General features: G+C 40.0%; 2 protein-coding genes across 7 annotated transcripts in view; one reads left to right on the top strand and one right to left on the bottom strand.

Moving 5' to 3' along the window:
- Nucleotides 1-13514, bottom strand: part of ZNF461 (zinc finger protein 461) — a 52333-nt gene extending 38819 nt beyond the window's left edge. Inside the window, exon 1 of one of the 2 annotated variants that reach the window (XM_055310692.1) lies at nt 13414-13514. Coding sequence is in view for 1 of the 2 variants with exons in the window: in XM_055310695.1 (XP_055166670.1) it covers nt 13255-13324 (70 nt within the window). In the remaining variant the exon portion in view is untranslated. Of the gene's footprint in view, nt 1-13254; nt 13387-13413 lie in introns of those variants that run through there. The other variant, XM_055310695.1, reaches the window with a different exon arrangement.
- An 86-nt stretch (nt 13515-13600) lies between these two features.
- The window catches only part of ZNF567 (zinc finger protein 567), a 28499-nt gene continuing 27070 nt past the window's right edge, over nt 13601-15029 (top strand). The window contains exons 1-2 of one of the 5 annotated variants that reach the window (XM_055310647.1): nt 13601-13684; nt 14233-14294. The gene's annotated coding sequence lies outside the window, so the exon portion shown is untranslated. The other 4 variants (XM_055310650.1, XM_055310649.1, XM_055310648.1 and 1 more) reach the window with 4 other exon arrangements.

Raw genomic sequence — 15029 nt, forward strand, 5'->3', positions numbered from 1 at the left:
ATCATAAGTGATTAAGCCAAGTATGCCCTGAAGGCACAAGTAATCCTACTGGTCAGAGCTTTGAGCAGTGCACCTGGTTGTTGTTGTTGCTTGGAAGAAAAAATGATCAGATGTGCAATTACATACAGGCTATGGCCAGTGGCTTGGCTGGGTGGTCAGGAACTTGAACGTGATTGGCAAATTCATGTGAAGGAAATCTAGAAAAGAGGTACAGAGCTCTCTTAATGTGTAAAAGTGAAGCTATTTGTGTCCCATATTAAATGCTCAGCAGAGGAGGATTTTAAGAAGGTGTATAGAATGACCCAGGCTGTGACACTACATGATTTCTTTCCTTAGCTACCCTTGTCATCACTCAATGGGTTCTTGAACAAAGTGGCCATGGTGGCAGGGATGGCAGTTATCCATGGTTCTGCAACATGAGTGTCCACTCATTAAGCCCAACCTAGTTACAGTCACTGCTGAATCCCCAATCTGTCAGCCGCAGAGACCAACACTGATTCTCTGATATAGCACCATTCTTTGGTGGCAGGTTGATTACACTGGACTGCTTCCATTATGGAAGGAGCAATATTTTCTTTTCCTTATCAGAACAGACACTCTGGATACAGATTTGACTATACTGTATATAATGCATCTGCCAAAATTACCATCAGTGGATTTACAGAATGCCTTATCCACTATCATGGTATTCTAAACAGCATTACTTCTGATCAAGGAACTCATATCACAGTAATTGAAGCACAGCGGTGGATCCATCCTCATGGAATTCACTGGTCTTAACAAGTTCCCCACCATTTTGAAGCAGCTGGCTTGGCAGAATGGAATGATGTTTTGAAGACTCAGTCTCAATGCCATCTAGGTAGCAGTATCTTGCCGGGCTAGGGCATGGTTCTACAGAAGGCTGTGTATCCCCTGGTATCAGCATCCACTTTCTGGTGCTGTTTCTCCGAGTCAGGATTCATAAGGCTAGGAATCAAGAGGTAGAAATGGGAGTGACACCACTCACTACTACCCCTGGTGACCTAATAGCAAAATACTTGCTTCCCCTCCCCACAGCCTGTGCTCTGCTGCACAGAGGTCTTAGTTCCAAAGGGAGGAATGCTTCCACCAAGAGATACAATGATTCCATTTAACCATAAATTAAGCCTGCTACCCAATTGCTTTGGGTTTCTCATCTCTCTGAATCAAAAGGCAGAGGGGAGTAGGTATGCTGGCTGGGTTTATTGATTTTGATTATCAAGGAGAAGTTGGACTGCTACCCCAAAACAGAGATAAGGAAGAGTATATATAGAGTATAGGAGATCCTTTGAGATGTCTCTTAATATTACCATACCCTATGATTAAAGAGAATGGCAAACTACAAACTATAAAGGTGGGGTTATTCATGGGCCAGACACCCAAGAATGAATGTTTGGATGACCCCACCAAATAACCATTACCAGTTAGGAGCTTGCCGAGGGCAAAGGAAATATGGAATGGGTGGTAGAAGAAGGTAGTTATAAATGCCCACAACAACCATGTGATCAGGTTTAGAAATTAGGACTATAATTGTCATGAGTGTTTATTTTGTTGTGTTTGTATGTATATAAATATCTTTGCTCCTTTTTTATACTGTTATGTAATATGTATTGAATTTACAGTATGTACTATTAACTTTACATCATAATATTTAATTTGTGGGATATAAGGGAGAAAAGTAAACATGCAAGACTTTGCATCCTCCTCTGGGGAAAGGATTCGTGTATTTTTTTGTTTTATGCAGGATAGTTGTGTCATGTTAAGTGGAAGTATGACCTTGTTATTGTTTTTATTCAGATATTAAGTATGGTTTAGGGAGATGAATATAGGTGCCAAGGAGACAAGGGATGGACTTATGCCTAATTTTATGTAACTTGGCTGGGCCACTATGCTTAAATATTTAGCCAAATATCGTTCTGAATGTTTCTGTGAAGTTTTTTTTTTTTTTAAGATTTTATTTATTTATTCATGAGAGACACAGAGAGAGAGGCAGAGACACACGCAGAGAAAGAAGCAGGCTCCCTGTGGTGAGCCTGATGTGGGACTCGATCCCTGGTTCCAGGATCATGCCCTGAGCCAAAGGCAGGCACTCAACCCCTGGGCAACCCAGGTGTCCCCTGTGAAGGTGTTTATTAAATGAGATTAACATTTAATTTAAATTAGAGCAGATTACCCTCCAGAATGTGGGTAAACCTTATCCAGTCAGTTGAAGGCCTTGATAGACTAAAGGCCGCCTTCTCCTAGGATAGAAAGGAATTCTGGTAGCAGAGCTTTTGGCTCAAACTGCAACTGTTCCCAGGGTGACATACTGACCTGACCTACAGGTTTTAGATTTAACAGACTTGCACAATCTCATGAGCCAATTCCTTAAAATCTCTTTCTTAACCTCTCTTCTCTCTCTCTCTCTCTCTCTCAATACACACAACACACACACACACACACACACATCCTGTTGTTTCTATTTCTCTGGAGAACTCTAATACAATATATGTACTAATTTAATCCTCAGGAGAACCGTGAGGAAGGTATTACCATTCCCAGTAAACTATGTAGGCAAGCGAGGTATCAAGGGCTGAAATAAGTTGTGAAATGTCACAGATTTCCTGAGAGATGGAACTAGAATTTGAGTTCCAAAGCCCTTAATCTTTAACTAACTACCTGATTCTACTATTTTCTAACTCTGTACCTTCTGGTGTATTTTACTAAGCCATTCCGGATGGGTATCTCTCTTTGACAATTAAATTGAGGCCCAAATCATAATGATAATAGTGTGGTCTGTCATATCTTATTTAACACATTGTCTATTCCAAAACATTTTTTTACCCATTATTATCAGGAATTCTTTTTTTTTAAATTACTTATCTGAGAGAGAGAATGTGAGCACACACAGGAGCAGGGGAGAGAGAGAGAAGCAGACTCCCTCCCTGCTGAGCAGGGAGTCAAATGCAGGGCTTGATCCCAGAACCCTGAGTTCATGACCTGAACTGCAGGCAGATGCTTAACCGACTGAAGCACCTAGGTGCCCTTATTATCAGGAACTGTTCAGTGAACATCCTTGTTTCCTAAGACAAAGTATCCTAGAAATGGGGTTTCTGTATAAGACATTGCATATGCCTACAGTATGTAAGAAACTGTGCCTATGTACTAGGAAGAAACACAGATGAATTAAGATATAACTTCTACCTTTATGATGTTCATAATCCAACAGGGGAAATAAAAGTAGGTCAAAGGCAGTGCATGACAAAAATCTCTGGAGAAGTACAGATGATAAACCATGGGAGTTGACAAGAAAGAATTCTAACTATAGCAATATGTCCAACTTATTATGAATTCACGGGAACTCTTTGTGAATTTTCCTTAGTCAAGTTTATGCCCTATAGTTTTGATTCTCTTGATGTTGGTTCTAAAGGGAAACTATGAGTACAGTAATTCTCTCACTGATTACCACAGGGCATTATTGCTAAAGTTTCAGAAGTAAAATAAATTCTTCCAAACAAAGGGTTGCAGAAGGGGAGGTGAGTGGGGGAATAGGGTAACTGGGTGACAGGGCATTAAGGAGGGCACATGATGAGATGAGCACTAGGTGTTATACTATATGCTGGCAAATTGAATTAAACAGTCTTCCATCAAAAGACATAAAAACAACTAGAACAGTGTTGGAGCCTCTTAGCTCTTTTCTAGGCAGAACACCCATACTTGGAAACAAGTAGTTTATTAGAAGGGAACATAAGAGAAATCATTCAAAGTCCACTATATGCTGAACTATAAATCTAACATAAAGACCCACAACAGAGGTTTTTTTCATCTATTTTTTGAAGAACTTCCCTTTAATAAAATTTCTTTTTTTTTAATAAAATTTCTTAAAACATAATCTAAACTCAAGACATTCTTGGTTCTTGTAAAGAATAGGAAGTGTAATTAAATTAAATTTATATAAATTATGGAAGTATACGTAAGACAAAAAATCAGTATAACAGACTAGAAATCAACAATGTTTAACATTTAGAAGTATAAATCCATATATTTTTCTTTCTATTGCTGATGTTTGACATTTTATCCATAATGATATATATGTACCTTTCAGTAAATGGGATGGTTGTACATGTTGTATAGTAACCTGCTTTAGCTACTGTCAGTGTATTATGAATTTTTCTATATTTTGTGATTAGTCTACAATTTAATTTTTAGTGACCACTTAATACCTTATTGTGAGGAAGTTCTGAAATCTATTGAATTTGTATATTCTTGCTGGACTCAGAAAGCTAATCTGTGCCAGAGAAATTCTTCTATGTTCTGCCTAGCTCCCACGTCTGGCCCACCACCTTCCCCTTTCTTCCAGGGTCATATGGGCTAGGGTTTGTGGAGTTGGAATGTTTTGTCATTTGCAGGACTGTCACTTTCGAAGATGTCCATCAGGTTCTCCCAGGTGAAAAGCGAGTGCCTGAACCCTCTTCAGAAGGATGTAACTACAAGGGTGAGATGTTGGAGCCTGGTTTTGCCCATTAAGAATATTTTCGCTTATTATTTATAGTCTGCCTATTGGAAGTATCTTCCTTCAGTAGGAATCTCAGGAGAGCCTTTGAAGAACTGATTTGGCATTTGTATAATTGGAAACAAACAACTGCATTTTGTTGTTACTGGGGCTTCATTTACTTGAAACGTAAGGTGACTTGATCTTCCCATAACCCTTCTATTCTTCCCTGATTGGCAGCACCTCAGCAGACCCAAGTTTCATTTCATTTCCTATATATAGGATTGTATATGTCTAAGCCAGATGTGATTTCCTTATTAGAAGAAAGGAGACAGCCCTGAATGGTGGAAAAACCAGGGAGTAAATAGGCTCCAGAAAGAGGAAAGGCATTGCCTGTAAAAAGCCCAGCTGGTATGAAGAGCTAAAACTTAAGAGGTATGGGAAGCTTTCTTTAACCTGAATTCCCAAAGACACATCACCATCATCCCCATTCTGTCACTGTGTTTGTAGTTAGTTCTATAAATCCCTGAGAGAAACTAGCTTTATAGATTTTGTGAATATAAAACAAATATATACAAAGCATTAAAATTCAGAAAACAGGGAATCCTAAAATAACAATAGCCCACTAAGAACATTTATTGTAAATTCCCTCCTTGTATGCACAGACTTTCCTTTCAAAAATAAAATTGGCTACGTGAAGCTATTCTGAAAGCTACTTTTCTTACCTAACAGTAGTGAATGTGTTTCTTTTTTTTATTTACTTATTTTTATTTTTATTTATTTATTTTTTTATTTATGATAGTCACAGAGAGAGAGAGAGAGAGAGAGAGAGAGAGAGAGAGGGGCAGAGACACAGGCAGAGGGAGAAGCAGGCTCCATGCATCGGGAGCCTGACGTGGGATTCGACCCCGGGTCTCCAGGATCGCGCCCTGGACCAAAGGCAGGTGCCAAACCGCTGCGCCACCCAGGGATCCCATGAATGTTTTTCTATGTCAACAAGTAAAGGTCTAGAACGTCCATTGTAATGTAAAAAACTTCGATTTTTTTTAAAAGATGGAAGTGTATCTTCAGAGTAAATTCCTAATATTGGATGTCAGGTAAATATATACTTGAACAGCAGTTTGTACTGTACAGGTCCAATTAAAGGCAGTAACTTTTATTATTGGTAAGGATTCTGGTCAACAGGCTATTAATTAGTATTAAGTTTTGGGGGGGGAGTCAAAAGTTATACATGATTTTCAACTGCACAGAAGATAAGTGTCCATAACCTCTGTGTTGTTCAGGGTTGAATATAGATAGTTGTTTTTTTTTTTTAATGTAGTTTTTAAATATACTGTCGTATGCCCCAATGTAAGGCTTGTCCTAGCAATATATGATACTGCCTAACCCCCTATGTATTAATTTTCTGCGGCTGCTGTAAAAAATCACCACAAACTAATTATTTTCTCTCATTGTTCTGGGGCCGGAAGTCCAAAATCAAAAAGTCATCAGGGCCAGATTCCCTCTAAAGACTCTAGGGAAGAATCTGGTTTTTTGCTCCCACGTTCTGGTGGCTGTAGGTATCGCTTGACCTGTTTGGCCCCATCACTCCAATTTCTGCATCCATGGTCACATTGCCACCTCTTCCACTGTCAAATCTTTCTCTGCCTGACCCCTACAAAGATACTTGTCATTGGATTTGGGGTCCACCCAGACAATCCAACATAAACTCTTCATCTCAAGGTCCTTAATTATATCTAATTTAACTAATTGTTAATTTCCAAGTTAGCATTCATAAATTCCAGAGATTAGGACCTAGACATATCTTTTTTGGAAGTCACCATGCAGCCCATTATGCCCTGTCTTACTTAACAGAATATTGTTAAAATTTTAAATTTTTGCCATTCTGATAGGTGAAAAATGGGCTTATCATTTTAATTTCCATTTCTCTTTTCATATATTTAAGTGTTACTTTTACTTATTTTTTTGTGAATTGTTTGTTCCTTTTAGCCATTTTTTCTGTCAAATTTTTTGGTATTTCAATTTTAAGAGTTCTTTTTAAATTGAGGTATAATTGACATTTAATGTAAGTTTCAGATGTACAACATGATTCAATATTTGTATATACTGTGAAATGAAGAGGTTTTTTTAATATTAGGAATTCTTATGGACTGAATTTTGTCCCCACCCGAATTCATAACGTTGAGGCCCTAATCCCTTGCACCATACTTTAGAATGTGACTTTATTTGGAGATAGGACCTTTAAAAAGTTAAAATGAGGCTGTTAGGGTAGATCCTAATTCAATCCAACTAGTGTCCATATACGAAGAGATTAGGGTATGCAGAGAGACATACCAGGGATGCATACATACAGAGAAAAGACCACATGAGGACACAGTGAGAAGACAGCCATCTTCAGGCCAAGCAGAAGAGACCTCAGGAGAAAGTAATTTGCCAATACCTTCATTTTGAACTTCAGCTTCCACCCAAATGGTGGTATTTTGTTATGAAAGCCCTAGAAAACAAATACAGGAATATCAGCCCTTTATTTGTGATGAATCTTGTGAATATTTTTTCCTAATTTGTAAGTTGTCTTTTGATTTTGTTTTTTTCTAATGTAGTCAAATCTCTGAACATTTTCTTTTATTTTATGTTTTCTGAATTAGAAAGTTCTTTCTTACATCCAGGTTAAAGAGGGATTCACTGATGCTTTCTTCTAGGATCCATATGGTTTCATTTCTTATATTTACACTCCTAACCTTTTGGAGTTTATTCTTGTGGTATGATAATGTAAGGTATGGGAAGTTTTTATTTTATTTTTTCCAAATGGCAAAGCAGGAAACTTGTTCCAATTATGTGCTTATATTTTTAATTTTGAGATCATTGTAGATTTACATGCAGTTGTAAGAAATAATACAGAGATCCCACATAACCTTCCCAGCTTCCCTCATGACCATTTCTTATAAAATTACAGTACAATATCATGACCAAGGTAATGATATAATCTACAGAACTTATTCATATATTTTGCCCAGTTTTACATGCACCCATTTGTGTATCTATGTGTATATTTAGTTCTATGCATTTTTATCATGTTTAGAGTCATGTCACAACCACTACCATCATGATTCAGAACAGTTTTAACCCAATGATCCCTTGTGCTACCCTTTTATATTCACAGCCACCTCTCTACCCAATCCCTGGTATCCTCTAACCTGTTCTCCTTCTCTACAGTTTTGCATTTTAAGAATGTTATATAATGTATTCATACAGATTATGACTTTTATGAAATTGGTTCTTTTTCAGTTAGCATAATTCTCTTGAGACCCACCCAAATTGTGTATTTCAATGGTCCATTCCTTTTTATTGCCAGTGTTTTTCCATGGTAGAGATAAACCCTAGTTTGTTTAACCATTTACCTGTTAAAAGACATTTGGTTTATTTCCAGGTTTTGGTTATTACAAATAAAGCTGCTATGAGCATTCATGTACAGGTGTTTTTGTAAACCCATGTTTTCATTTCTCTGAGATAAATGGCCAAGATCACACTTGGCTGGGTTGTATGGTAAGCTATGCAATTTTTTTATTGTGAAACTTCATTTCAATTTTTGTTCACTCCTTGTTCTGTGGATCAGGGAATTATTATCCATAGGAATTTATGTTTGCAGCATCATTGATCATAAGGGGAATGCAAATTAAATATAAATGTACCACTACACACTCATGAGAATGTCTAAAAGTCAAAAGACTGACAATAATATTGATCAGGTGAGGCAATGAATTCTCGTACACTGCACATGGGAGCATAAAATGGAACATTCACTTTCAAACACTATTGCAATATTTATTAAACCTAAATGTGTATTTTCTAACCAAGCAATTCTATTTTTGGGTACATACCCCAAACAGTTGATTTCATATGCATGCCAAAGACTGAGACAAGAATGTTCACAGTAGCTTTACTCATAATAGCCCCAAACTGGAAACTCAAATACTCCAGCAACAAGAGAATGGATAAATAAGTTATGGTACATTCAGACAATATAATACTGTACAATACTATGTTAAGTTACAAACTACTGCTGTGTACAGCATGGATGACTGTTATGGATACAATGTTGGATAAAAGAGGCCAGACACAAAAGTACATACTGTATGATTCCAGTTCTATAAAGTTCAATGTGATGGAGGTCAAAATAATGGTTAACTTTGAGGTATACTGATTAGGAAGAGACATGAGCCTTCTGTGCTAAGGAGCCTTCTGAGATTTGACCTTTATCAAATGGTGATTGTATGGGTTTATAAAACAAATCATTAAGCTATGATTTTAGACCTGTGTCCTACATTGTACTAAAGTCTTATTTAAAATGGAGGAGGGGGATCCCTGGGTGGCGCAGCGGTTTGGCGCCTGCCTTTGGCCCAGGGCGCAATCCTGGAGACCCGGGATCGAGTCCCACATTGGGCTCCCGGTGCATGGAGCCTGCTTCTCCCTCGGCCTGTGTCTCTGCCTCTCTCTCTCTGTGACTATCATAAATTTAAAAAAAAAAAAAAAAATTAAAATGGAGGAGGGATCCCTGGGTGGCGCAGCGGTTTGGCGCCTGCCTTTGGCCCAGGGTGTGATCCTGAAGACGCGGGATCGAATCCCACATCGGGCTCCCGGTGCATGGAGTCTGCTTTTCCCTCTGCCTGTGTCTCTGCCTCTCTCTCTCTCTCTCTCTCTCTCTTTGTGTGCCTATCATAAAAAAAAAAAAATTTAAAATGGAGAGGGGCAGCCCGAGTGGCTCAGTGGTTTAGCGCCACCTTTAGCCCAGAGCCTGATCCTGGAAGCATGGAGCCTGCTTCTCCAACTCTGCCTGTGTTTCTGCCTCTCTGTCTCTGTCTCTGTGTCTCTCATGAATAAATAAATAAAATCTTAAAAAAAATAAAATGGAGGAGAAATCGTACATATTCAGCAAAAGGCTTAAGATTTTATTTATAAAATCTTTTAAAAATGGAGGAGAAATTGTACATATTCAACAAAAGCCTGAAGATTTTATTTATAAAATCTTAAAAAAATACAATGGAGGAGAAATCGTACATATTCAGCAAAAGGCTGAAGATTTTATTTATTCATGAGAGACAGAGAGAGAGAGAGGCAGAGACACAGGCAGAGGGAGAAGCAGGCTCCATGCTGGGATCCCAACGTGGGACTCGATCCCGGGTTTCCAGGATCAGGCTCTGGCCTAAAGGTGGCGCTAAACCACTGAGCCACCCAGGGATTCCCAAGCGAGTCTATGTTTTGAATCCACATTTCTCTAACTACAAAACCAGTTCTTTCAATTCTGGTTTTTGTCCCAGAAGCCCAGATTTTATTACATTAAATGAAACCTCAGCATAGGTAATTCATTTAAACAAACACAACTTCCACTAAATTGGTAGATTTCAAGAACTGTTGATATTAGAATAGACACTCTTTATGGTATATTGGTGAAACTTTAAGCAGGGCAAATGATGAAGGTATATAAGTCAGTTTTAACTTTGAAAGTCTTATTCTCAACAATGTTTAAGACTTTAAGATATAATTACACATGTTCACAAAAAGGAGTGTGCAATGAAATGCTATACAATAATGGGGAAAAGCTAGAAAGAAGTTAAATATCCTTCAATAGGGAAATGTCTGGATAGTATATCCAGACAATGTAGTCAAAACATTATGACAGTTTATAATTTGATGACATGAAAAGCTGTTCATTATATTTTGTTAGATGAAGGTAGATTACAAAATAGTATTGTATTGTAGTATGACTGTTTTGAATGAAAAAATGCTATATGCCTATATCCATGTGTTAATTTACAGAGAAACAGATGAAATGATTTGGAATAAAATGTTCAAAGAAGCTTTTTTTTTTAAAGATTTTATTTGAGAAAGAGCACATTTGCGTGCACTCACGTGTGCATAAGCACGGGGAGGGGCTGAAGGTGAGGGAAAAGTAGACTCTCCACTCAGCAGGGCCTAAGCAGAAGGCACTTAACCAGCTAAGCCACCCAGGGGCCCCAAAGAAGCTGTTTCTAAATGAACTTTGTGGGCAGCCCGGTGGCTCAGCAGTTTAGCGCTGCCTTTAGCCCAGGGTGTGGTCCTAGAGACCCAGGATTGGTTCCCATGTCAGGCTCCCTGCTTGGAGCCTGCTTCTCCCTCTGCCTGTGTCTCTGCCTCTCTCTCTCTGTGTGTCTCTCATGAATGAATGAATGAATGAATGAATGAATGAATGAATAAATCTTTTAAAAAAAGCTCTTACTAAATGAACTTTAAGCTTTTCTGTATTTTCTGAATTAAGAATTAAGAATTTTACAGTAATTTTACAGTAAGAAAAAATAATAGAACTAATCCCTCCCTCTTTGAAAGCAGAAGAAATAATAGAAGGAGATTGAAACATAGAGTATAGTGCTGTAGTGTTTGAATTCTAGCTTTAAGTGGCCTGAAGTTTCTTCATAGATATAAACCTTTCAGATTCTACTACTTTAACAATCTTAAATCTTGAAACCTAAGATTTTGGTACACAAGATTCCTCTTGCTGGTTGCCCCTCACCTAGGCTCAGATCTCTTATTGCCAGTCTCCCCACCAGTCATTTCTCCAACAAGGAAATCACATCTGCCTTGGAAATTAATTAATACTAAACCCTGCAAGTAGGAGAAGAAATGGGATTTAGGCCTGATGTGGCTATGCAGAAATTCAGACCATTCCTTTGATGATGAGGCAGAAAAGGAAGTTGAGAAAGTAATCTGAAGGATCAGGATGATGACAGTTTAGAAAACACAGCAGAGATGCCCTTTTCTACCTCCAGGAAAATTAATATCAGTCCTTCAGAAAATTAGCTAAGTACCCTAAAGAGTCACAGTGAAGAAAGTAAGATGGCTTCAGAATGCAGATTTTGAATTGGAAAATGGAAGAGTTTTGTAATCACGGAGTCCCAGTTGATTAGTTTAATAAATGTATATAGATCCTATATCACACCCTTGAACAAATTTCTCTGAGTGGGGTGAGTCATCTGTACTCCACTCGGCAGAAGTCAGTACCACATTCCCAAGTCTACATATCCCTGAAATGACAGGAACCCATGTCCTGATAAGTTTCTGGAAGGAAATGTAAAGTTGGTGAAGACATAGGAAGCTGGACAGTAAGAAGGAATTGCACAGCAAAGTTAATAGTTAAATAAATCATAAAATATCCAGTAAAGGAATACCAAGATAAACAAATGCAAAGCTGTAGAAAATAAGAATATAGAAAAAATTCAAGATACAATACCAGTAGAGAAATCACTTTACAAAACAGGTTGATCAATACCATTATATCAATACGGAGTGATAGATTAAAAGTCTAGAAAGTGGAAAAATGTGTTTCAGTTATCTACCACTATGTAATCACCCCAAAAGTTTGTGGCTTAACACAAAAAAAAATTCATTAGCTCATTATTCTGGGGTTGGCAATTTGGGCTTGGCTTGGCTGAGAGGTTCTAATGATGCCACTCATCTGACAGCAGCCAGTGGCTTGGTAGGGGGTGGATGGTCTAAGAAGAAATATCTGGCAGCTGTTGCTGAAAGTCAGCGGGGCTTCTGGCTCCAAATGATCTTTTGTCTTCAGGCAAGCTAGTCATAACCTTCAGCCTGATGCTCTCAGCGCAGGAAGAGGAAAAGAGCAAAAGCTGCAAGACCTCCTAAGGCTTTGTTTGGAAAGTCTCACTAGGTCACATCCACAACATGCTATTAGTCAAAGTACATCACAAGGCCCTGACTAATAGTAACCTAACTATTTCAGGAAAAGAACAATTACTCCCTTTTCTGAAAAACAAAAAGAGAACAACACCAACAAAACCCCTGACCTTGAGCTTGGTTTCAGATATGCCCTGTAATGTTGTCCTTTATTCAGGGCCCTTCTCTCAGGGAAGAGCACTACAAGGGGAAGGGGAGGGAATCATCAGACACCAGACCTTCTTAGAGCACAGACTACCAAAATTGGAAGAAATTCTTCAACACACGGCCTCTTGCTATATACCACACACATACTCAGAAGTGAAAGGGAGATGAGAAGTACTGCTACTTCTTTTTAGTGTCAAAGGGAATACCAGGGTCACTGACCTCCAGGGCTGAAACTTTCTCTAAGTTCACAGCAAGTTTCCTGGGAAGGCAGCTTTGGGGTTGATGTGGTTCTGAAATGTGTAACTTGACCCCAGCTCCCAAGGGAGATACTCTGAGGAAGGAATCCTACTCCTAATGTATCTCCAAAGGTCTTCCTAGGACTCTGCGGAAGCGATTCTTCCAATTCTAAAATTCATTCCAAATGAATGAATTTGTGCTTTTTTGCTTGTATGTAACTCAAATATCTGACTTCCTATTGGTGACCCTTTCTCTGCAGCTGGGGTGGGTAGGATAGAACCTAAAATTGGTCCCTAAGTAGGCAACACCATCTTCACTGTTACCCCCACTGTGTTAAGCACGAAACTAGGCGCTGGCGTGGGGGTGGGGGTGGTTGTGCACTGACAAGGCAGCTCAGGCCATGCTTCAGTGCAGGGGAACTCTGGCTAACACAGGCATTGCAGTCTTCACAAGCACGGATATACTCTCAGAGATCTTCAACAGACCCCCTCAGTCTCGACGTTAAGCCCAGAACTGAAGAAATGAAGCTCTGTCTCAATACACAACCAAACACGTACCGGTCAGAGAATTAAAAGCCTCTTCGATCACAATAGGTAACAACCAGGTTCTACCCCACAGTGTCACGTGCCTCGCATCGCAGCCAACTGGTCACTCACAATATCTACTGCATCCGATCAGGGTCACACAGGCACACGACACACCTGTCAAGGGTACATCACCGCACATTTAGCTTCGGCCACAAACGCGCATACACAGGCCTGAGCCCCGGGCTCCACACGCCCTGTCTGCACCGTGGGGGCGACGGGCTTCCTCACCGTGCGCGACGGTTGCCACTTGGAGCGCCACGACTTTCAGCGTTTCGGGCGACAACCAGAGACGACCCGGGATGGAAGTTCTTTTCAAAAGCTTCACAGGGGCTGTGGGAAATGTAGTTCAAGGCCGGAAAAGCCCGTATGACGAGAAGGCGCGCGAGCGGGCGCGCGCCCGCACGGAGGCTGCGGCCTCAAAGACCGAGCCGCGGAGACCCTTGGGAGGTACGGCCCGCGCGGGAGTACGCAGGCGCAGACGACTGGCCAGTGGTCGAAGGTGAGGCTGGTGGGTCCTACGGAGGCAGAGGAGGCGGGTGATGGCGGGACCCGGGGGGAATGCCGAGGAGGGAGGCGGGAACCTGGGCCGGGAAAAGCAAGGAAGGAAGAGGGCGCCTGGGCCGAGAAGGCCAGGGAGGAAGGCGAGAGTCTGGGCCCTACAGAGAGCGAGGAGGGAAGCGAGAACCTAAGCAGAAGAAGGAACCAGGAGCCGGGGCCGGGAAATGCCGAGGAAGAAATAGGGAGCCCGGCCCGGGGAGCGCCCTAGAGGCAACCGGTAGTCCAAGCTGGACAGCGCCGAAGAGAGAACTGGAAGCCTGTGGCGGGTGTGAGGTTGGGGAGGGCAGGAATTTTGTCTGTTTTGTTTTGTTTTGTTACCCCCATGAGGAAACCCCAACTCTGGGAGTGCGGCCTGGCGCACTCGGGCGTTCAGTTCGTGGAGCTTTTTGTGGCTGTCCTTGTGTAGTTCGGGCATGTGTTACTTCGTGTGACGTTGTGGAGCCGGTTGCTTGTGAAAGTGATAAGGTCTGTGTCTAATTTTTCAAATAGGTTGCGAGTCGATTTATGTTTGAGACTGCATGCGACTTTGGAGAGACGACAGTAAGGGGTTTGTGAGTAAAATTTTGCTACTTTGTGTAGAAGTATGTTATGGGCTCTGTGAGATTATACATGACGTGTGACTATGGGATTGTGATTGTGTCTTGGGTGATATAACTGTGTCTTTGTCTAATTTTTAAAGTGCTTTGTGTGCACAATCTGTGGTAATTCATGAATGTTGTTTATTGTGTGACTGAGAGCGCTTGAGAAATTGGTTGCATGACCAGTTAAGTATGTATTGTTTAGATTATCTGAATATTGGCCTTTTTATACGCTTGTAGAATTTGACTCTGTGGCAGTTAGACAAGTGAAATAGATTTTTTTTTAATGGAGAGAAAGTAAAATAAAAATGATTTTCAGATGCTAGAATTATGTATTGGGAAACCCCACACTGTCTAATAACTGGTATGGTTAAAATGAGTAGAACCCCATTTGGGAGGACACATACAAAAATTTTCTTCCATAATTACCGCTCAAATTTTCTGTTCGGGTGAATCTCTTCTTTTCCCTGATGCTGGATGCATTCCTAGACAGATTTAGTAATTTCTTTAGTCATTCTGAAGATTGAATCTGTTGAACATTCAAATACAAGATCAGTCTCATTTTATAATAGCTATTTAGATAAATAAGATATTCACTATAGAAATCAAAACTTCAAATTTTTTTTAAAAGTAAAAACTCCCTCCTGCTGGAAGCCTGTGGGGATGGGGGTCAAGGGGAGTACATGATCAGTTTCTTTTCTAATTCCT

Source organism: Nyctereutes procyonoides, unplaced genomic scaffold, assembly GCF_905146905.1.
Source record: "Nyctereutes procyonoides isolate TBG_1078 unplaced genomic scaffold, NYPRO_anot_genome, whole genome shotgun sequence".
NCBI lineage: Eukaryota > Metazoa > Chordata > Mammalia > Carnivora > Canidae > Nyctereutes > Nyctereutes procyonoides.